The sequence below is a fragment of the Macaca fascicularis genome, chromosome 13 (assembly GCF_037993035.2).
Source record: "Macaca fascicularis isolate 582-1 chromosome 13, T2T-MFA8v1.1".
Classification (NCBI taxonomy): Eukaryota; Metazoa; Chordata; class Mammalia; order Primates; family Cercopithecidae; genus Macaca; species Macaca fascicularis.
The window spans coordinates 47737373-47756413 of NC_088387.1; the positions used below are offsets into that span (position 1 = coordinate 47737373).

The following is a 19041-nucleotide window of genomic DNA, read 5'->3' on the forward strand; positions in this document are numbered from 1 at the left end:
TTAAGGCTATAGGATTAAGTGTTACTGAATATAGGAATATCTACATTGATTAAATGAGAAAAAAACTCCGGTTCAGTCTCAACTAAGAGTCATAGGAAGACAGAATTTCAGAAATTCATACCACACCAGACAGATGTGTTTTATTAAAAAAGAAAAAAAAAAACCTTTAATCAGAAAATCTAATTAAATTCAATATTAACTCAAACTCTTAAAAAATTTATGGAAAAGTCAACAGGGTACATACATCACAGAAAAACAGGCAGTTGCTGACAGTTCTTTGGTGGAAAAGTAAGTTGCATACTTACCCAAGCTGCCCAAATGATTATCAAGCTAAGTTTGTTTTTCAAAAATAGGTTTTAAGATACACCAAAGAAACTATACAAAAATTTAACAATGAAGTTAAAGTATATAGCAAAAGCCAAATATGACAACACACATGAATAATGTATAAAAGAAGCCTTTCAATCCTAGAAAACTAAAATGGGGAGAACTTACTGAAGGGTAACATACATAAAATGAGTACTAATAGCAAGGAATAATCCTAAACATTTTCCCAATGACTAAACCTCAAAAAGACAGCTTAGGAAAACGATTAACATGTAGTTTTTCTTTTTTCCTAGCCAATTCAGTTCTACTTAGATAAATCTGGTTACCAATCAATACACATATAAATTAGAGTAATTTTTTTTCTGCTCAATTACTACCATTTTTTCTTTTTCACCTTTTCCCTAATTTTCTCTAGCAATACTTTTCCTTTGGTTTGATCAGTTGAACTCAAAAGGTTTGGTACCTAAAATGAGTATTCAACTGTTATTAGAATAGCACTTGGGAAATGCAATCCTAGAAAAGGCAAATGTGTAACCAAGTTTGACAAAGGGAAGCGTCCATTCTCCATATGGTAATGTCTCCCACATTAATCACTAGGTTAATGGCTGCTCCTGGCTAGATCACAGGACCCTGCATGATACTGGAATGCTCCCTGGTGAGGTACTGCAGAGGTACGTGCAGAAACACCCACCCATTTAAGCTTTCAATAAATACAAGGCATCATTTTAAACCATTTCAGTAGAATAAATAAAAAATATTGCATTTCTATTGGCCTGCTTTTCTTCTTGAGCTGGCCTGGAGTGCTGTTTGTGACATAGAAGACACAATAGTTAATTAGTGGCTACTCCAAGCTCTTTAGACTTCAGCACTTCTCGCTCTTCAAGCCTCAGCACCTTTTTTGCAGCAATAATGGTATTCTTCATTAGCATTGCCACTGTCATGGGGCCAACACCTCCAGGAACTGGAGTGATATACCCGGCTTTTTGTCTGACTCCTACATAGAAACAAGACAGGCAGGCTGCTTTAGTTATGGCAAAGGACATGTGTGTACTTTAATATATTATGAAACAAGCATGCAAGGAAGGAAAAAGTAACATACATAAGCATAAAACTCAAAAATCACATCTACATCATTCAAGGTTTTGTGAATACACTAGTAAAATAACATGCACATACAGAATTGTTAAAGGAATATTTATACATCTAAGTAACCTATAAAGAAATCTATTAAACATCTAGTAGGTTAACTGCGTGGGAGTTGTAAGTATAATAATAATAAGCATTACCTCAATAGCTGCCTACAGCATTTTATTAAGTATAATTTGTCCAAAGCAGAAAGCACAGTAATTTTTTAAAAGTGAGAAGTAAAAAAAAAAAAAAAAATTACCCTAATGTTAAAGTGAAAATCCTTACATACCTAGGCATGGGTTTGACTGCTTTAATAAAAACAGAAAGCTAGGAATAGGATTATCAGCATAGGCTGGGTACAGTGGTTCATGCCTGTAACCCCAGCACTTTGGGGGACTGAGGCAGAGTGTGAGGTGGGGGAGATTGTTTGAGGCCAGGAGTTTGAAACCAGCCTAGGCAACATGGTGAAACCCCATCTCTACAAAAAATACAAAAATTAGCCAAGCAAGGTGACATGTGCCTATAGTACCAGCTACTCAGGAGGCTGAGGCAGGAGAACTGCTTAAGCCCAGGAGGCAGAGGCTGCAGTGAGCTGAGATCATGCTACTGTACTCCAGCCTGGGCAAAAGAGAGGGACCCTGTCTCAAAAAAAAAAAAAAAAAAAAAAAAGGAAAGAAAAAAAAAGGATTATCAGCATATATTCAGATAAACATTCTATCTTAAGAACTGAAGGGAGAGGCCAGGTGCAGTGGCTCACACCTGTAATCCTAGCACTTTGAGAGGCTGAGGCAGGCAGATCACTTAAGGCCAGGAGTTCAAGACCAACCTGGTCAACAGAGCCAAACTCATCTCTACTGAAAATACAAAAAATTAGCCGGCGTGGTGGCACATGCCTGTAATCCTAGCTGCTCGGGTGGCTAAGGCAGGAGAATCACTTGAACCTGGGAAGCAGAGGTTGCAGTGAGCAGAAATCACGCCACTGTACTACAGCCTGGGCAACAGAGTGAGACTGCCTCTTAAAAAAATAACTGAAAAGAGACATCTACTAGTATATTCTAGTATTTCAGGGGTATGGTTTTTTCCTGGACCATTTTAACTTGCTAGGCCTGTGATGTCTCAGTGTGAAAATGGGAACTCTCAACACTTTTTGGGAGACTCCATGGTTTATAAAAATCACTTCATCAAATTTTCAAACTTGTTAAAAGTCAAGAAATTGCTTGAATTATGAAGTAAGTTCTAAGGAAAAAAACAATTCCCTGAAAAGTTTATAACTGCTCTCCATCACTATGATGAAACAACTAAAATAATTCTAGAATGGCTGTAATTTTAAAAAGGTTTCTCTAATTCTTTTTTTTTTTTTTTTTTTTTGAGACGGAGTCTCGCTCTGTCACCCAGGCTGGAGTGCAGTGGCCAGATCTCAGCTCACTGCAAGCTCCGCCTCCCGGGTTCACGCCATTCTCCTGCCTCAGCCTCCCGAGTAGCTGGGACTACAGGCGCCCACACCTCGCCCGGCTAGTTTTTTGTATTTTTTAGTAGAGACGGGGTTTCACCGTGTTAGCCAGGATGGTCTCGATCTCCTGACCTCGTGATCCACCCGCCTCGGCCTCCCAAAGTGCTGGGATTACAGGCTTGAGCCACCGCGCCCGGCCGGTTTCTCTAATTCTTATGAAAAGCATACTAAGGCCAGGTGCAGTGGCTCACACCTGTAATCCCAGCACTTTGGAAGGCCAAGGTGGGAGGATCACTTGAGGAGTGATCAGACCAGCGTGGCCAACATGGCGAAACCCCATCTCTACCAAAAATACAAAAAATTAGGTGGGCGTGGTGGCACATGCTTGTAATCCTGGCTACTGGGGAGGCTTGAAAGCACAAGAATTGCTTGAAGCTGTGAGGTGGAGGTTGCAGTGAGCCGAGATGGTGCCACTGCACTCCAGCCTGGGTGACAGAATGAGACTGTTTTTAAAAAAAGAAGAAAGAAAAAGAGAGACAGAAAGAAGAAAAAAGAAAGAAAGGAAAGGAAAGGAAGGAAGGAAGGAAGAGACAGAGAGAGAAAGAAAGAAAGAAAGAAAGAAAGAAAGAAAGAAAAAAAGGAAAAGGAAAGAAGGGAGGGAGGGAGGAGGAAAGAGAAAGAGAGAAAGAAGAGGAAGATGGATGGATGGAGGGAGGGAGGGAGGGAGGGAAACGCATACGGACTAGGTGCAGTGACTCATACCTATAATCCCAACACTTTGGGAGTCCCAGCTACTCTGGAGGCTGAGGCAGAAGAATCGCCTGAACCTGGGAGGCAGAGGTTGCAGTGAGCCAAGATCACACCACTGCACTCCAGCCTGGGCAACAGAGTGAGACTCCCATCTCAAAAAAAAAAAGTAAATAATCTATTCTAAATGTCCATGAAAGGTAGTACTTATTGATTTCATTTTTAAAAATAAAATTTTACCATTTACCTTCAAAATCCACATCTCCAACCAACTTGGGTTTGGCAGTTACAGGATCATGAACTCTATTTATTCCCACATCAATGACTGCTGCTCCTTCCTTGATCATATCTGCTGTGATCAGATTTGGAATACCTGGAAATGGAGAAAGGAAAAAAAGCTTAGTACTGAAAACAGTCTACCTGTCAGACTGTTGTCTAATTTCAATTTCAAGAGACCTAGAAGAACTAATTAACATGTTTTATTTTATTTATTTATTTTTTTGAGACGGAGTCTCACGCTGTTGCCCAGGCTGGAGTGCAGTGGCGCGATCTCGGCTCACTGCAAGCTCCGCCTCCCGGGTTCCCGCCATTCTCCTGCCTCAGCCTCCTGAGTAGCTGGGACTACAGGCGCCCGCCACCGCGCCCGGCTAATTTTTTGTATTTTTAGTAGAGACGGGGTTTCACTGTGGTCTCGATCTCCTGACCTTGTGATCCGCCCGCCTCGGCCTCCCAAAGTGCTGGGATTACAGGCTTGAGCCACCGCGCCCGGCCCAAATTAACATGTTTTATTAAAACCTGTTAAAAATATTAACTAAGGAACCATTTACTTTTATTATTTATTTTGGTTCCTGACAGGAAACAAAAGGAACCGTTTGAACTTTATACAGTAAATATTAATATAAATATTTTGAAGCTTTAGGAATAACATTCACCCATCCAGACTATAATGGAATGCTAGAAACCAGTATTCCAATCACAACTCTATCCTCATCTTTGTAGGCAGCTCAAAGAATCATCATGAGGGGAAGGATGAATAGTAGCTAGGCAGGCGAATTCTAAGATGAGGGGTACAACCTCCCCTTCCCTCCATTCACCTTGTGTTCTTACCTGCAGCAGATATTACAATATCTGCAAGAATTGTATGTTTCTTCAACTGCTCTTTGGGAGTATATCGATGAGATATTGTAACAGTGGCATCACCTAGAAAGAAAACAATAGATGTCTTGATTTCTGACACAAAGCTGGGACTGGATTAGGTCTCAACTAGTCAAGTCACTGTAGAAACTCAACAATAGTGCGGTGGCTCACGCCTGTAATCCCAGCACTTTGGGAGGTCAAGGTGGGCAGATCATGAGGTCAGGAGTTCAAGGCCAACCTGGCCAACATAGTGAAACCCCATCTCTACTAAAAATACAAAAATTAGCTGGGTGTGGTGGTGCATGGCTGTAATCACAGCTTTCTTGGGAGGCTGAGGCACGAGAATCGCTTGAACCTGGGAGGTGGAGGTTACAGTGAGCCAAGATTGTGCCACTGCACTCCAGCCTGGGCAACAGAGCAAGACTCCCTCTCCAAAAACAAACAAACAAAAAACTGACTTAATGGCTTGTGCCATATTTTCTGGACAGCTAATTGTCATTTACTTTTTTAAAATTAATACCTAATTTCATATAGCTTTAAACCATTGGTCCTAGCTCGACTGTTTTTTTTTTTTTTGAGACGGAGTCTCGCTGTGTCGCCCAGGCTGGAGTGCAGTGGCGCGATCTCGGCTCACTGCAAGCTCCGCCTCCCGGGTTCACACCATTCTCCCGCCTCAGCCTCCGAGTAGCTGGGACTACAGGCGCCCGCCACCACGCCCGGCTAGTTTTTTGTATTTTTAGTAGAGACGGGGTTTCACCATGTTAGCCAGGATGGTCTCGATCTCCTGACCTCGTGATCCACCCGCCTCGGCCTCCCAAAGTGCTGGGATTACAGGCTTGAGTCACTGCGCCCGGCAGCTCGACTGTTTTGAGTCATATAATTAAATTTATTCATCGTATTTTTAAAGCCTTTCAAGAATTTTACCTTTTCTAAGCAAAATATCACTAGAATTACTCAAGGTTGTTTTAAGTATGTTGAAGATTGTTGAAAGTATAGTTTTGCCATTATTTCTGATATAATCATGTAAGGTCATTATTACAATAATTATGTGATAACAGATTCACGAGGCTTTACCTTAGAACCAATTAACAGAACTTGACAGGACACATTACAGTCATATCAATTCAATCCTTTGCAACGGCTTAAGATTTTTTCCACTAAATGACACAGTATCTTTGAATAAGAACTGCTCCTTAGCTCCAGCTATCAAAGCTATAGCTGAAATTTTCTAATTGCCTATAATCATGCTTATACTCAAAACTTAAGTTTATTTCTGAAGCTAGTTACATGATACATGAATAATAAAGAAACTCAGGCGACACTGGGTGCAGCTTCTCTACAAAGGTTACTCCCTGAATTATCTGTTAACAAAATTTCAACAAATACAAAGTATAACACAGTTAATACTTCCAAAAATGCACAGGATGGCTTCTGAGAGTTCTTACATGGGGAAAAAGGGACAGTGTTCCCTGAAAGCAATTTCCTTACCTCCGGGACGTTCATGCGCCCCATCTGTGTGCAGTAACATTGCAATGGGCATTCCAACATTTTTTGACCTTCCAGCCACAACCACATTCTTCCCTAAGGTTGGAATACCTATAAAAATATATGTGTTTACATTAAAAGTAGTGCCAGTCCAAAGCAAAACAAAGTCAGATGGCCTAGAACATGAAGCCAATTTTGATAGTGAAGTCACTGAGCTTACTGCCTCATCAGTCAACTGGAGCTGTAACTTGCTACACATAAGGGCTAAAAGAAAACAGGAGAAAGCATACTATAGGCTACAAAATGTTACAGGAATGTGCACTGTCACCACTATTAAATCTTAAATTTCCTTCACTGAGGGCTGGGGTGGTGGCTCACACCTGTAATCCCAGCAGGAGGTTGGATTGCTTGAGGCCAGGGAGGCTAAGGTAGGAGAACTGCCTGAGGCCAGGAGTTTGAGACCAGCCTGGCAGCATGGTGAAACCTTTGACTCTTAAAGAAAAGATTAAAAAGAAAAAAAGAAAGTTTCCCTCACCGAGGCTTCCAGATTAAAAGCAAAAACTGTCATAGGCAACTGTTAAGGGCAGGCATGATGGATCATGCCTCTAATCCTAGTACTTTGGGAGGTGAGGGGGCGGATCACTTGAGGTTAGTTCGAGACCAGCTTGGCCAATGTGGTGAAACCTGTCTCTACTAGAAATAAAAAAATTAGCTGGGCATGGTGGCGTGTGCCTGTAGTCCCAGCTACTCAGGAGGCTGAGGCACAAGAATCACTTGAACCCAGGAGGCGGAGGCTGCAATGAGCCAAGATTGCGCCTCTGCACTCCAGCCTGGGTCACAGAGCAAGACCCTGTCTCAAAACAAACAAACAAACAAAAAAAAAACCAAAAAAAAAAAACTGTTAAGAGAGGTAAACTCTGGGGAGTATGACTAGAGGATATGGGGTGGGGTTTCCACTCTTTGGGACTGTATTATGAGTTTTTACCATTTGCAGGTACTTTTATAATATTAACAGACATACAATTCTGGGATATACCTACCAGTTCGCTTAATTATTTCCCAAACACCCCATGGGGTAGCCGGTAACATGGAATACTGGTCCAAACACATTCGCCCTACATTAATTACATGAAAGCCATCAACATCCTTGTCTGGAGAAACAGCATTGCAGATCCTTCTCTCATCAATATGCTCTGAAAAAGAAATCGGCAGTTGCCTTAAATCACCACCTCACAGTCAGCACTGCCTGACTCCAGCTTATCTGCTTCCTCAAGGAAATCCATTCTTCTACAGCTTGCCTCCGAGATGTACTTCATCTGCATGGAAGGAACTCGCATAAGCAAAGCCAAACACCAATAGCAAAGCCAGTATCATCTCTCAGTTGCTTCCCTCCACTGTCCTTCATATCAAGACCCCAATACTAAATCAAGGGGTAATGGGTATTCTGAGTTGGTCTGTCCCATTCTAATAAAATATTCACTCTTTTGCGTTTACTTTGCCTTTAAGCCAAATCCACATGAAGAGCCAGGTGTATAAAATAACAAGGCCTTTTTACTCCTCAGAAATCATTTTAGGTAGGGCATGGTAGTTCATGCCTGTAATTCCAGCACTTGGGAAGCACGGAGTCCAAGACCAGCCCAGGCAACACAGAAAGACTTCCATTTCTAGGAAAAATATAAAAAGTAGCTGGGCATGGTGGCACACACCTATAGTCCTAGCTATGTGGGAGGCTGAGGCAGGAGGATCCCTTGAACCCAGGAGCTTGAGCATGCAATAAGCTATGATTGTACCATTGCACTCCAGCCTGGGTGACAGAGTGAGACAAGGAAAGGAGAGGGAGAGGGAGGGGGAGGGAGAGGCAGAGAGGGAGGGAGAGGCAGAGAGGGAGGGAGAGGAAGAGAGGGAGGGAGAGGGGGAGGGGGAGGAGCAGAAGCAGCAGCAATCATTTAAATGGTAGAGTCCAAAACTCACCTGGAAGAGGCAGCTGAACAAGGAGGCCATCTACATTATCATCATTATTCAGTTTATTGATTAAATTCAACAATTCTTCCTCTGAAATTGAAGCTGGTTTCACAATTGTCTCACTGTTTATTCCTATTATAGGAAATTTTGAGGTTAAAAAAATTTTTGAGGCATTTAATGAGCACTGCTATGTTGCCTACCATACTTGGCTACCATACAGGTTTTGTATCATCACACCCATCCCTAGAAGCTGAAGTAGCTCAAGGAACCTAAAAAAGTAACTTCACAAATATATACACTAGAGAATACTAGCTTAACACATCCTGTATACCTCATTCTATGCAATCCTCATTAACCTTATTTTACAGACAGACTGAGGCTCAGAGAGATTTAAAAATAAGCGAGCTAGGCCAGGCGCGTGGCTCATGCCTGTAATCCCAGCACTTTGGGAGGCCAAGACCGGCGGATCATGGGGTCAGGAGATGGAGACCATCCTGGCTAACACGGTGAAAACCCGTCTCTACTAAAAATACAAAACATTCGCCGGGCATGGTGGTGGGTGCCTGTAGTCCCAGCTACTCAGTAGGCTGAGGCAGGAGAATCGCTTGAACCTGGGAGGTGGGAGTTGCAGTGAGCTGAGATCTCACCACTGCATTCCAGCCGGCTCAACAGAGCAAGCAAGACTCATGTCTAAATAAATAACTAAATAAGCGAGCTGGCCGGGCGCGGTGGCTCAAGCCTGTAATCCCAGCACTTTGGGAGGCCGAGACAGGCGGATCACGAGGTCAGGAGATCGAGACCATCCTGGCTAACACGGTGAAACCCCATCTCTACTAAAAAATACAAAAAACTAGCCGGGCGAGGTGGTGGGCGCCTGTAGTCCCAGCTACTCGAGAGGCTGAGGCAGGAGAATGGCATAAACCCAGGAGGCGGAGCTTGCAGTGAGCTGAGATCCGGCCACTGCACTCCAGCCTGGGCCACAAAGCGAGACTCCGTCTCAAAAAAAATAAATAAATAAATAAAAAATAAAAATAAGCGAGCTAATAATACAGCCAGTCTTTCTGGTTTCAAAATCCATGCTCTTTTTTTCTGCACCACACTACCTCCCAATGTCTTAAAATGCCATGGCTTGGCCAGGCACAGTGGCTCACGCCTGTAATCCCAGCACTTTGGGAGGCCGAGGCGGGCGGATCACCTGAGGTCGGGGAGTTTGACACCAGCCTGACCAACAGGGAGAAACCCCATCTCAACTGAAAATACAAAATTGGCCAGGCATGGTGGCGCACGCCTGTAATCCCGGCTACTCGGGAGGCTGAGGCAGGAGGCGGAGGTTGTGGAGAGCTGAGACTGCGCCATTGTCCTCCGGCCTGGGCAACGAGAGAGAAACACCATCTCAAAAAAAAAAAAAAAAAGCCATGGCTTGCCATTTTCTAGAAGTTTCTAAAGGCTTTCCATTAAAAGAGCAGGAGGCCTCAATCCTCAATGGTAAAGAATAGAGGAAACCACGGGCTCACAGGCCAGTAACCCCTCCCAGCCATGCCAGTGGTTTCACAGCCCTTCAGAAGGAAAGGCCACCTGCTGCTCATGCTCAGACCACGGGCCCACAGATGGGCAGGCAGAGGCATATCTGAGTCTGCCCACCCACCTCTTGTCCACAGACACATAGTAATCTGTGGTACCATGAGGCCTAGAACACAAACCCCATCATCCAGACCCGAACTGCTTCTAAACTGCACGTTTGCCTTTAGAACCAATCGGTGAAGAACTTGAAAGCTCTTTCCCAGAAGTCAAGAGTCATTTCCTTCAAATCTATGACTGTGTTCCTGACCTCATCACTGAGATCTCCTAATACTGTATTGTTCAATCATGCCCCCTAAGCCTCTAAGGCTTTAAACTGCAAACACTCGAACACCTCTGCTGGAGACCCATTATTGCTCAAGGAAAGCAAATGTAAAATGTATTCAGGGTCACCTATCAAATGGAAAGACTAAGAACAGAACGTGCCTTATATTCTTTCCAGAAGCCACAGAGAATACCAACCAGTAAGTATCTCCTGTCCTAGTCTATAAACCCTGAAAGATACAGTCTGATTTCCTATGACAAAGTTTTGGGATACAGTTCAATCACATTAGCCTCCTCTGCTTGGGTTTCCTAATCAGAAAAAAGAAATCATAAATTACAATGGACTTTGCCTCATATAAACCTCAACTGAACAGCATTCGAGGTCTCAAAAGGACACATACCCACATCTGCAGCTGCCCTGGTTTTGTTGAGGACGTAGGAGTGACTTGCAGGATTCTCCCCAACCAGGATCACGCTCAGGTGTGGCCGCTTGTTGCCTGAGGCCACCCACTCTTCTACCTCCTGCCGCACTTCCTGCTTGATCTCCTGGGCCAGTTTCCTTCCAGAAATGACAACAGCTTCATTTCTGCAGAAGGCAACAGAGTCACAAAACCAAATAACTTGAATTTTTATAAAAACGAAAATTCTGCCAGGTGTAGTGGCTTATGCCCATAATCCCAGCACTTCAGGAGGCCAGGGCGGGAAGATGGCTTGAGCCCAGGAGTTTGAGACCAGGCTGGGCAACAAGGCAAAACCCCTGTCTCTGCTAAAGAAATAAATATATCCAGCTACATATGGAGGGGGATAAAGTTGATGAAGCTCAGAGTTTAAGTGACTGACAGCTAGTGCTTGGTCAAGCTGAGTCTCACATCAGTTTGGGCTCTTAACTGCTACACCACCCTGAGCCCTGATCATTACTAAGTTTTTTACAGTTTTAATTTGCAGTTGTGTGACCCGTCACCATGAGGTTAAATAGTTCTTCTTATCTGCTTATATGCCATTTGTAGTTCATGTTTTGCCCCTGTTGTTAGCAGCCAGGCATGTATTTCAAATCATTTCCCAGTCAATTGACTTCATTTTTATGGTGCTTTTAAATAGATAAATTATATTCTGTAGTTGAATAAACAAACAATATCAGGCCAGGCGTGGTGGCTCACATTTGTAATCCCAGCATTTTGGGAGGCTGAGGAGGGCAGATCACGAGGTAAGGAGTTTGAGACCAGCCTGGCCAACACAGTGAAACCTCGTCTCTACTAAAAATACAAAAATTAGTTGGGTGTGGTGGTGGACGCCTGTAATCCCAGCTACTCAGGGGGCTGAGGCAGGAGAATCACTTGAACCCGGGAGGCAGAGGTTGCAGTGAGCTGAGATTATGCCACTGCACTCCAGCCTGGGTGACAGAGCTAGACTCTGTCTCAAAAACAAACAAACAAACAATATACTGGACAAGTCAAACATCAAAATGAATACCACTCCCCGCAGTCCCTTCTGGGGAAGACTTTCCTGGTAAGAATAGGGGCAGGGCAGGGCAGGGGACTGGAGAAAGAGGAAGCTCCTTCTCACAGTTGGCAATGTGCTCTTCCCAGGGACCCCACCACATCATCCAAAGCTGACAGACCAGGAGTGAGTATCTGACGCCAAGGGCAACCAACAATCTCTAGGCTGCCCAGTGGTCCAGTTGGTGCAAAAGCTTAGCTCAACAGAGCAGTGAGAGTTAGCTGAACCAGTAAGAGCTCGTCCCTGAGGCAGTTCAAACTAGAACCACAGAACATAGACAGAAGAGACAGAATAGTCACACCAATGGGAGACAACAGGATAAGAAATCAAAAAACTGTTGCTGGGGTGGGGAGCAAGAAGAAAAATCAGGATCTAGAAGAACCTCCAGTTCCCAAAACCACGTTCAGCTGAGCGAAAGGCTGTGTCTTCCCAAAGCGAACTGCTTATGCAGCTCTTCCCGGGTTCCATGAAGCCCAAATATGGAACAGTCCCAGTTTTCCTATTTTCACACGTCCTTACAATAAAGTGCCCATTACTTAAAGATGAGCATCTGGCCCAGCGCGATGACTCATGCCTGTAATCCCAGCACTTTAGGAGACCGAGGCGGGTGGATTGCCTGAGGTCAGGACTTCGAGACCAGCCTGGTCAACATGGCGAAAACCCCTCTCTGCTAAAAATGCAAAAATTAGCTGGGCATGGTGGTGCATGCCTGTAATCCCAGCTACTCGGGAGGCTAAGGCAGGAGAATCGCATGAACCCAGGAGGCAGAGGTTACAGTGAGCTGATATCGCCCCACTGCACTCTAGCCTGGGCAACACAGGAAGACTCCATCTCAAAATAAAATAAAATAAAATATAAAAATAAAATAAAATAAAATGAGCATCTCTTCCGTAAGTAAAATGATCCCATTTGAAAAAGCCTTTCCCGGCCGGGCGCGGTGGCTCAAGCCTGTAATCCCAGCACTTTGGGAGGCCGAGACGGGCGGATCACGAGGTCAGGAGATCGAGACCATCCTGGCTAACACAATGAAACCCCGTCTCCACTAAAAATACAAAAAAATTAGCCGGGCGTGGTGGCGGCGCCTGTAGTCCCAGCTACTCGGGAGGCTGAGGCAGGAGAATGGCGGGAACCCGGGAGGCGGAGCTTGCAGTGAGCCGAGATCGCGCCACTGCACTCCAGCCTGGGCGACAGAGCGAGACTCCGCCTCAAAAAAAAAAAAGAAAAAGCCTTTCCCTTTAGATCTCTGTCCTTGCTGTCATGAAGACTGCTCTAACCTCAAGACCAACGAAGCAATCTCCTCTTTATTCTAAAACCTAACATCAAGGTACTGAATAACCTATAGGGTCAGATAAAATTAATTCTCAAGATAACTGCTAATTTATTTATTTATTTATTTTGAGACAAGAGTTTTGCTCTGTTGCCCAGGCTGGAGTGCAGTGGCATGATCTCAGCTCACTGCAGCCTCCCAGGTTTATGCAATTCTCCAGCTTCTGCCTCCTGAGTAGCTGAGAATACAGGCACCCACCACTGCACCCAGGCAGTAACTGCTAATTTAAATGGGATTTTAAAGCATTCACAATCTTTAGGCCTTCAATAAGTGCTTTTTATTGCATTATGATTAAATACCAACTTCAAACCAAATCTCAACATCTTAGATATAATGCAATAATCTTATATCTAAACTTAATCTTAATCTGTATTGCATCTTGTGAAGTATTCAGTTATTATAATCTGGCTGGGCACGGTGGCTCATGCCTGTAATCCCAGCATTTTGGGAAGCCAAGGCGGGCATATCACTTGAGGTCAGGAGTTCAAGACCAGCCTGGCCAACATGGCGAAACCCCACTTCTACTAAATATACAAAAATTTGCCAGGCATGGTGGCAGAAGCCTGTAATTGTAATCTCAGTTACTCGGGAGCTGAGGTAGGAGAGTATCTTGAACCCAGGAGGCATAGGTTGCAGTGAGCCGAGATCCCACCACTGCACTCCAACCTGTGTGACAGAGCAAGACTCCATCTCAAAAAAAGAAAAAAGCTATCATAATCTTAAGCAAATCAAATACTTTTACCCAGATTTTACATAATGATACTAGCATGGCACAACATATAATAGCATTTAATTATACCCATGGTATATGAAAAAATTGAAAACATATTAATATTCACAATTCCATTTCAGAATTAGAGTCGAAGGGGACTTTATTAAAAGGGTTTTGCAGGCTGGGCACAGTGGCTCACATCTGTAATCCCAACACTTTGGGAGGCCAAGGCGGGCAGATCACGAGGTCAGGAGATTGAGACCATCCTGGCTCCCATGGTGAAACCGTCTCTACTAAAAACACAAAAAATTAGCCAGGCATGGTGGCATACACCTGTAGTCCCAGCTACTTGGGAGGCTGAGGCAGGAGAATCGATAGAACCCGGGAGACAGAGATTGCATTGAGCAGAGATTGCCGTGAGCAGAGATCGTGCCACTGCACTCCAGGCTGGGCAACAGATAGAGACTCTGTCTCAAAAAAAAAAAAAAAAAAAAGAAAGAAAGAAAAAGACAGTGGGGGGTTTGCTGATACAAATATACCTGGCAACATTCCTGATTTATATTAGTACCTGGAATGCCCACCACAGGCCAAAAATACATTCCTAATCCTGGAACACTACAGAGTGAAAGACTACTTTAAAAGGGCTTAGAACAGTCATTTATATTGAATGAAATAACAAACATATATAATGTGCCAGGCATATATGTTCAATAAAACTAATTTCTTATTCTTTTCTCTTCGTTTTGTATACATGTATATATACGCACACATACACACATATCCTTAAAATATACTTACACATACTCATAAGGAGATATATATAAGTATGTATACTATATGTATATATAAATACTCAGTGAGAATGACTTAGCTTGCACCTCATAAAAATTTCTTTTGAAAGCAGTAAACTTAGAGAAAATGGTATGAGCACATTCAGATAAAATCATATACTAAAGTTAAGGACACAGGGTTCTGGGAAAAGCCAGTGTTCCAAGTCCCCAACTTTGCTTCCAAAAGCAGGTTCTTGATGTTATGCCAATTTGCTTAAAAAAAAAAAAAAAAGAAAAGAAAAAGAAAGAATGAAAAACAGTCAAAGAGTAACAAGAATCAAAAACAAAGTCACTTGCAATGAGTATCTTTCATAGTAAAACTGTCAGCCCTCCTCTGCTTCCCACAACCCTGCAAAATGTGAAATACAGCCTTGGGAGTGAGTCATTAACTAATTTACCATCATCTCTTTTGCCAAGGGGCAGATTAACTGCTACCCCAAAATAAACAGGGAAATGGAAAGTCAGCTAAGTCCCACGGGGAATCCAAAATTGTAACTATATTAGCTAGCAGTTATCCCAGAATTAAATGCGTTCACAGATGTGTTTAGAAAAAATTCCCAGGGCTGGTCATGGTGGCACAAGACTTGTAATCCCAGCATTTTGGGAGGCCAAGTTCAAGCCTAGCATGGGCAACATGGCGAGACCCCATCTCTACTAAAAGTTAAAAAAAAAAAAAATTAGCCAGGCATGGTGGTATGCTCCTGGGGTCCCAGTTACTCAGGGAGCTGAGGTGGGAGGATCACTTGAGCCCAGGAGGTCAAGGCTGCAGTAAGCCATGATTGCACCACTGCACTCCAACCTCACCAAGAGAGAAATTCCCCTGCCAAAAAAAAAAAATACATAAAAAAGAAAAATTCCCATTAAAATACGTAATCAACAGAATAGGAAGAAGTCAAGAGGACTGTTCAAATAAAATCCAAAACTGTGGCTCACGCCTGTAATCCCAACATTTCGGGAGGCCAAGGCGGGTGGATCACTTGCGGTCAGGAGGTCGAGACCAGCCTGGCCATCATGGTGAAACCCCGTCTCTACTAAAAATACAAAAATTAGCAGGGCATGGTAGTGTGCGCCTATAGTCCCAGCTGTTTGGGAGGCTGAGATAGGAGAACAGCTTGAACCCAGGAAGGAGGCAAGAGGTTGCAGTGAGCGAAGATTGCACCATTGCACTCCAGCCTGGGCAACAAAGTGAGACTCCGTCTCAAAAAATAAAATAAAATTCAAAACTAAAATCCAAGTGAGTAGCATCTTCACTTTCCTTTTAATTCAACAGCTTACAGTACTGTAATTTTCCATGATAAATTAGTATCAGGGCATTTTACAATTCATAATCAAGTGATTTAGGGAAGAGTTGTTATCAATTATTAATGGGAAAAGTAATGAGTGAAGGAAGACACAAGGGAAAATGGAACAAACATCTATTAAACACTAGGTGTTTTGCTTAGACTTTAACATATATTACTCTGTCACCTTGGGACTATTATAATAACACTGTTATACAGAAGATGAAACTGAGGATAGTAGAAACAAGATTCAAAGGCAAATTCTGCCTCTAAAGTCCACTGACTTCATAACCCCAGTCTCCTAGGCTACAATTTCTCCAACCATAGGTTTATGTTCCTGAAACTCTCATACCAACCAACAAAGAAAAAAAAAAAGGAATGCAGACTCATATTTTCAAAAAGATACATTTTAAAAATAAGCAGTATTTAAAAATAAGCAGTAGTAAGAAGGCAATATGTGGGAACTGAAAATAGCAAATGTGCAGTACAGATAATATGGATTGCTTTCAGAGATGTGGATGAAGCTTACTGTTCTTTCTGAAAGGTAGCGAAAAGAGCATTTGTTATTGGAGAGTGCTGGCAAACCGGCCCAGTTCTTTAGTGAGTGAGAGCATCTTTATAAATCTCTTTTGGACCATGGAAGCCTAGGAAAGGTCTGGTCAACAGTCACATGAGGCCAGCACTCAGGAAGAGAGGGGGAGAGAACACACAGTAACGAAAGATGGGGGAGGTCAGAGTCAGACCAGGGAAAACCCTGAAAGTCCCCTCCTACGTCTTCCTTCAAGAACTCATTGCTCCAACAAGCAGCGCCTTTGAAATATTTCTAACAGCATTTCTGCACTGACTGGAAATTACACACGTGTTCCGCCTCTTGTCAGGAACATGAGCTCCATTAAAAACAGTTTTTATCTCTGAACTCGCAAAGGTTGGCATAAAAAAATGTCTGGCACACAGTGAACGTTAGATGAAAAAAAGAAGGGGCTGATGTCATAAGGTGCAGGGCTCTAACAATGCCAACAATGCCAGCGCTCTAATGACCGACCAAATCACCTTCCCAAGGAAATCCAAAAATGCAAATAGAGCTTTTCCTTTCCTCTTCCCGGGTATATTTTTCCCAATTTGTTACTGTGGTAAATTCACATAACCTAAATCTTACCACCTTTTTTTTTTTTTTTGAGACAAGGTCTCGCTTTGTCGCCCAGATTGGAGTGCAGTGGCGTAATCATGGCTCACTGCAGCCTCGAACTCCCGGGCTCAAGCGATTCTCGTGCCTCAGCCTCGGCGCGTGTCACCATGCCCGGCCCATCTTAACCATTTTTAAGTGCAGTTCTGTGGTATTAAATACGTTCGTATGTTGTGCAACCATCAGCACCATCCATCTCCAGAACTCTTCATCTTGTAAAACTGAAATTCTGCAAGTACCGCTGAAAAGTGGGTACTTGTCACCCTCCATTCCCCCTTTCCCTAAGGCCCTGGGTGCCTCCTGGGTGTTTGTCACCTCTCTGTACGCAGCCTGGTACTGACCGGCTCGGGTGGGCTGCAGACAAATCCAGGGTGTCCAGAGTCCGTTCACGCTCCGGGCGGAGCGGCGGCAGCGCGGGCCACTCCCACTGCCGGAGGGAGGAGGGCGGCGCGGGGACCCCGAGCAAGTCGGCTCCGCGATTTCATCAGCTGCAGCAGCGCCCTCCGCCGCTAGGGTCCCTGCAAGGGACAGCTCGCCGAGGGCTGCTCTTTTGGAACCCTCGCCTGCTCTCCCCCGGACGACTCTCAGCCAGGCGCGGCCGGCAGCTGTCGAAAGGCCCCGCGTAAACCGGCGCCTTCGCTCCGCACGCCACCCCCGTCACTCCCGCCGACTGTTCACGGGCCCCGGCGACGCCCCGAGTCGCGGAAGAGCGGCTCCCTCCGAAAGGCAGGCTTCGGGTCCCAGCCCTGCGCGCCGAGCAAGCGCCCCAGTCGAGGGCTGCGGCGGCACTCGGTGCCACGTCGCCTCGCCACACCCCTCGCCGGCCACCACTGCCGGGGCAGAGATGTTCGGGAAGGACTTCCCTCGGTGTCCCTCGGGGGCCCGGCGTGCCCCTCGCCCTCCGTTCCCCTCAGCTTTCCGCGCTGACCGAGCTCCCTGACCCTCTTACCGAACTGCCGCGAGGTGGAAGGGGCGAGGGCGAAGGGAGCAGCTGTGCGCGGGCTGCAGTAGCCGGGCAGCCAACGCGGACATGAAGGAAGTTGCAGCCATAGCCCGCGCCGGTGACCGCGCCGGTGACCGCGCCGGGAAGGAAACGCGCGCGCGGGCCACGCGGTTATACTGCGGCCTCGTAGCAGGCCCCGCCTCCCTCCGCCACCCATTGGTCCCCGCCACACGCCACTGGCTGTCTGTTGAGCCAGCTGGAGCCGAAGGGGCCAACCGATTTTCTTTATTAAACGTAAGCGAAGTCCGAAAGAGCCCTGTTTTTGATTGGAGCAAGAAGAGCTTGGAGCGAGGTCCTGTAAGGCTCTGAAGCCTCGGCAACATGCTGTGAATGGCTGAGGAAGTCAAGCTCCTGCCTGTCGCCGCTAGTGTCACGGAAGCCCGGACAACACAAGAGAAAAGTTCATTCATTCATTCGTTGAACAATTATATGAGCGCCTACTGTGTGCCAAGCGCTGTAAAGGGTGGATGAAAAGACAACCTGATAGAATACCAATGAATAAAAGTAACAGGAAGTATGGAGTTAGAAAATCACCATTTAGCAAAATCATAGTAAAAACTGATTCAGAAGCAGCAATAGATGTCAAAACAACTGGGTGAAAGTTGGATAAGGAGCAAGATATTTACATATAGGGTTGCCAGATCTAGCAAATAAAGACACAGGATGCCCAATCAAATTAGAATTTTAGATAAACACTTTGGGGTGTCATATTTATACTTTATTTATGGCTTATCTGGAATTCAGATTCAACTGGGCTTCCTGTATTCTTTCCCGCAAACTTTTTGCATCGTCTCAAAGTATCTCTCCCACAAAGAAACTTAAGGGGGGCAGGGCGCGGTGGCTCACGCCTGTAATCCCCAGCACTTTGGGAGGCCAAGGCGCACGGATCACCTGAGGTCAGGAGTTCGAGACCAGCCTGGACAGCGTGTTGAAACCCCGTCTCTACTAAAAACACAAAAAAATTAGCTGAGCGTTGTGGCGGACGCTGTAATCCCAGCTACTGGGAGATTGAGGCACGAGAATCGCTTGAATCCGGGAGGCAGAGGTTGCAGTGAGCCGAGATTGCGCCACTGCACTTCAGCCCCGGCGACAGAGAGAGACTCTGTCTCAAAAAAAAAAAAAAAAAAAAGA

General features: G+C 44.8%; 1 protein-coding gene across 3 annotated transcripts; it reads right to left on the reverse strand.

The window, feature by feature from the left end:
• Positions 1-105: 105 nt before the first annotated feature.
• MTHFD2 (methylenetetrahydrofolate dehydrogenase (NADP+ dependent) 2, methenyltetrahydrofolate cyclohydrolase) lies at positions 106-17981 on the reverse strand. 3 transcript variants are annotated; one of them, XM_074011525.1, is made up of 9 exons: positions 17857-17981; positions 17249-17425; positions 10480-10664; positions 8246-8368; positions 7315-7467; positions 6278-6385; positions 4760-4852; positions 3900-4025; positions 106-1321 (listed from the first exon to the last, which is right to left on the reverse strand). In XM_074011525.1, the coding sequence occupies exons 5-9, from the start codon at positions 7382-7384 to the stop codon at positions 1158-1160; spliced, it is 561 nt and encodes a 186-aa protein (XP_073867626.1). In that variant the 5' UTR covers positions 7385-7467; positions 8246-8368; positions 10480-10664; positions 17249-17425; positions 17857-17981; the 3' UTR covers positions 106-1157. The 3 variants fall into 3 exon arrangements, with proteins under 3 accessions (XP_073867626.1, XP_065383616.1, XP_045224991.1); XM_065527544.2 differs by having other exon boundaries at positions 17249-17512; XM_045369056.3 differs by lacking the exon at positions 17249-17425.
• Between the last annotated feature and the right edge of the window lie 1060 nt (positions 17982-19041).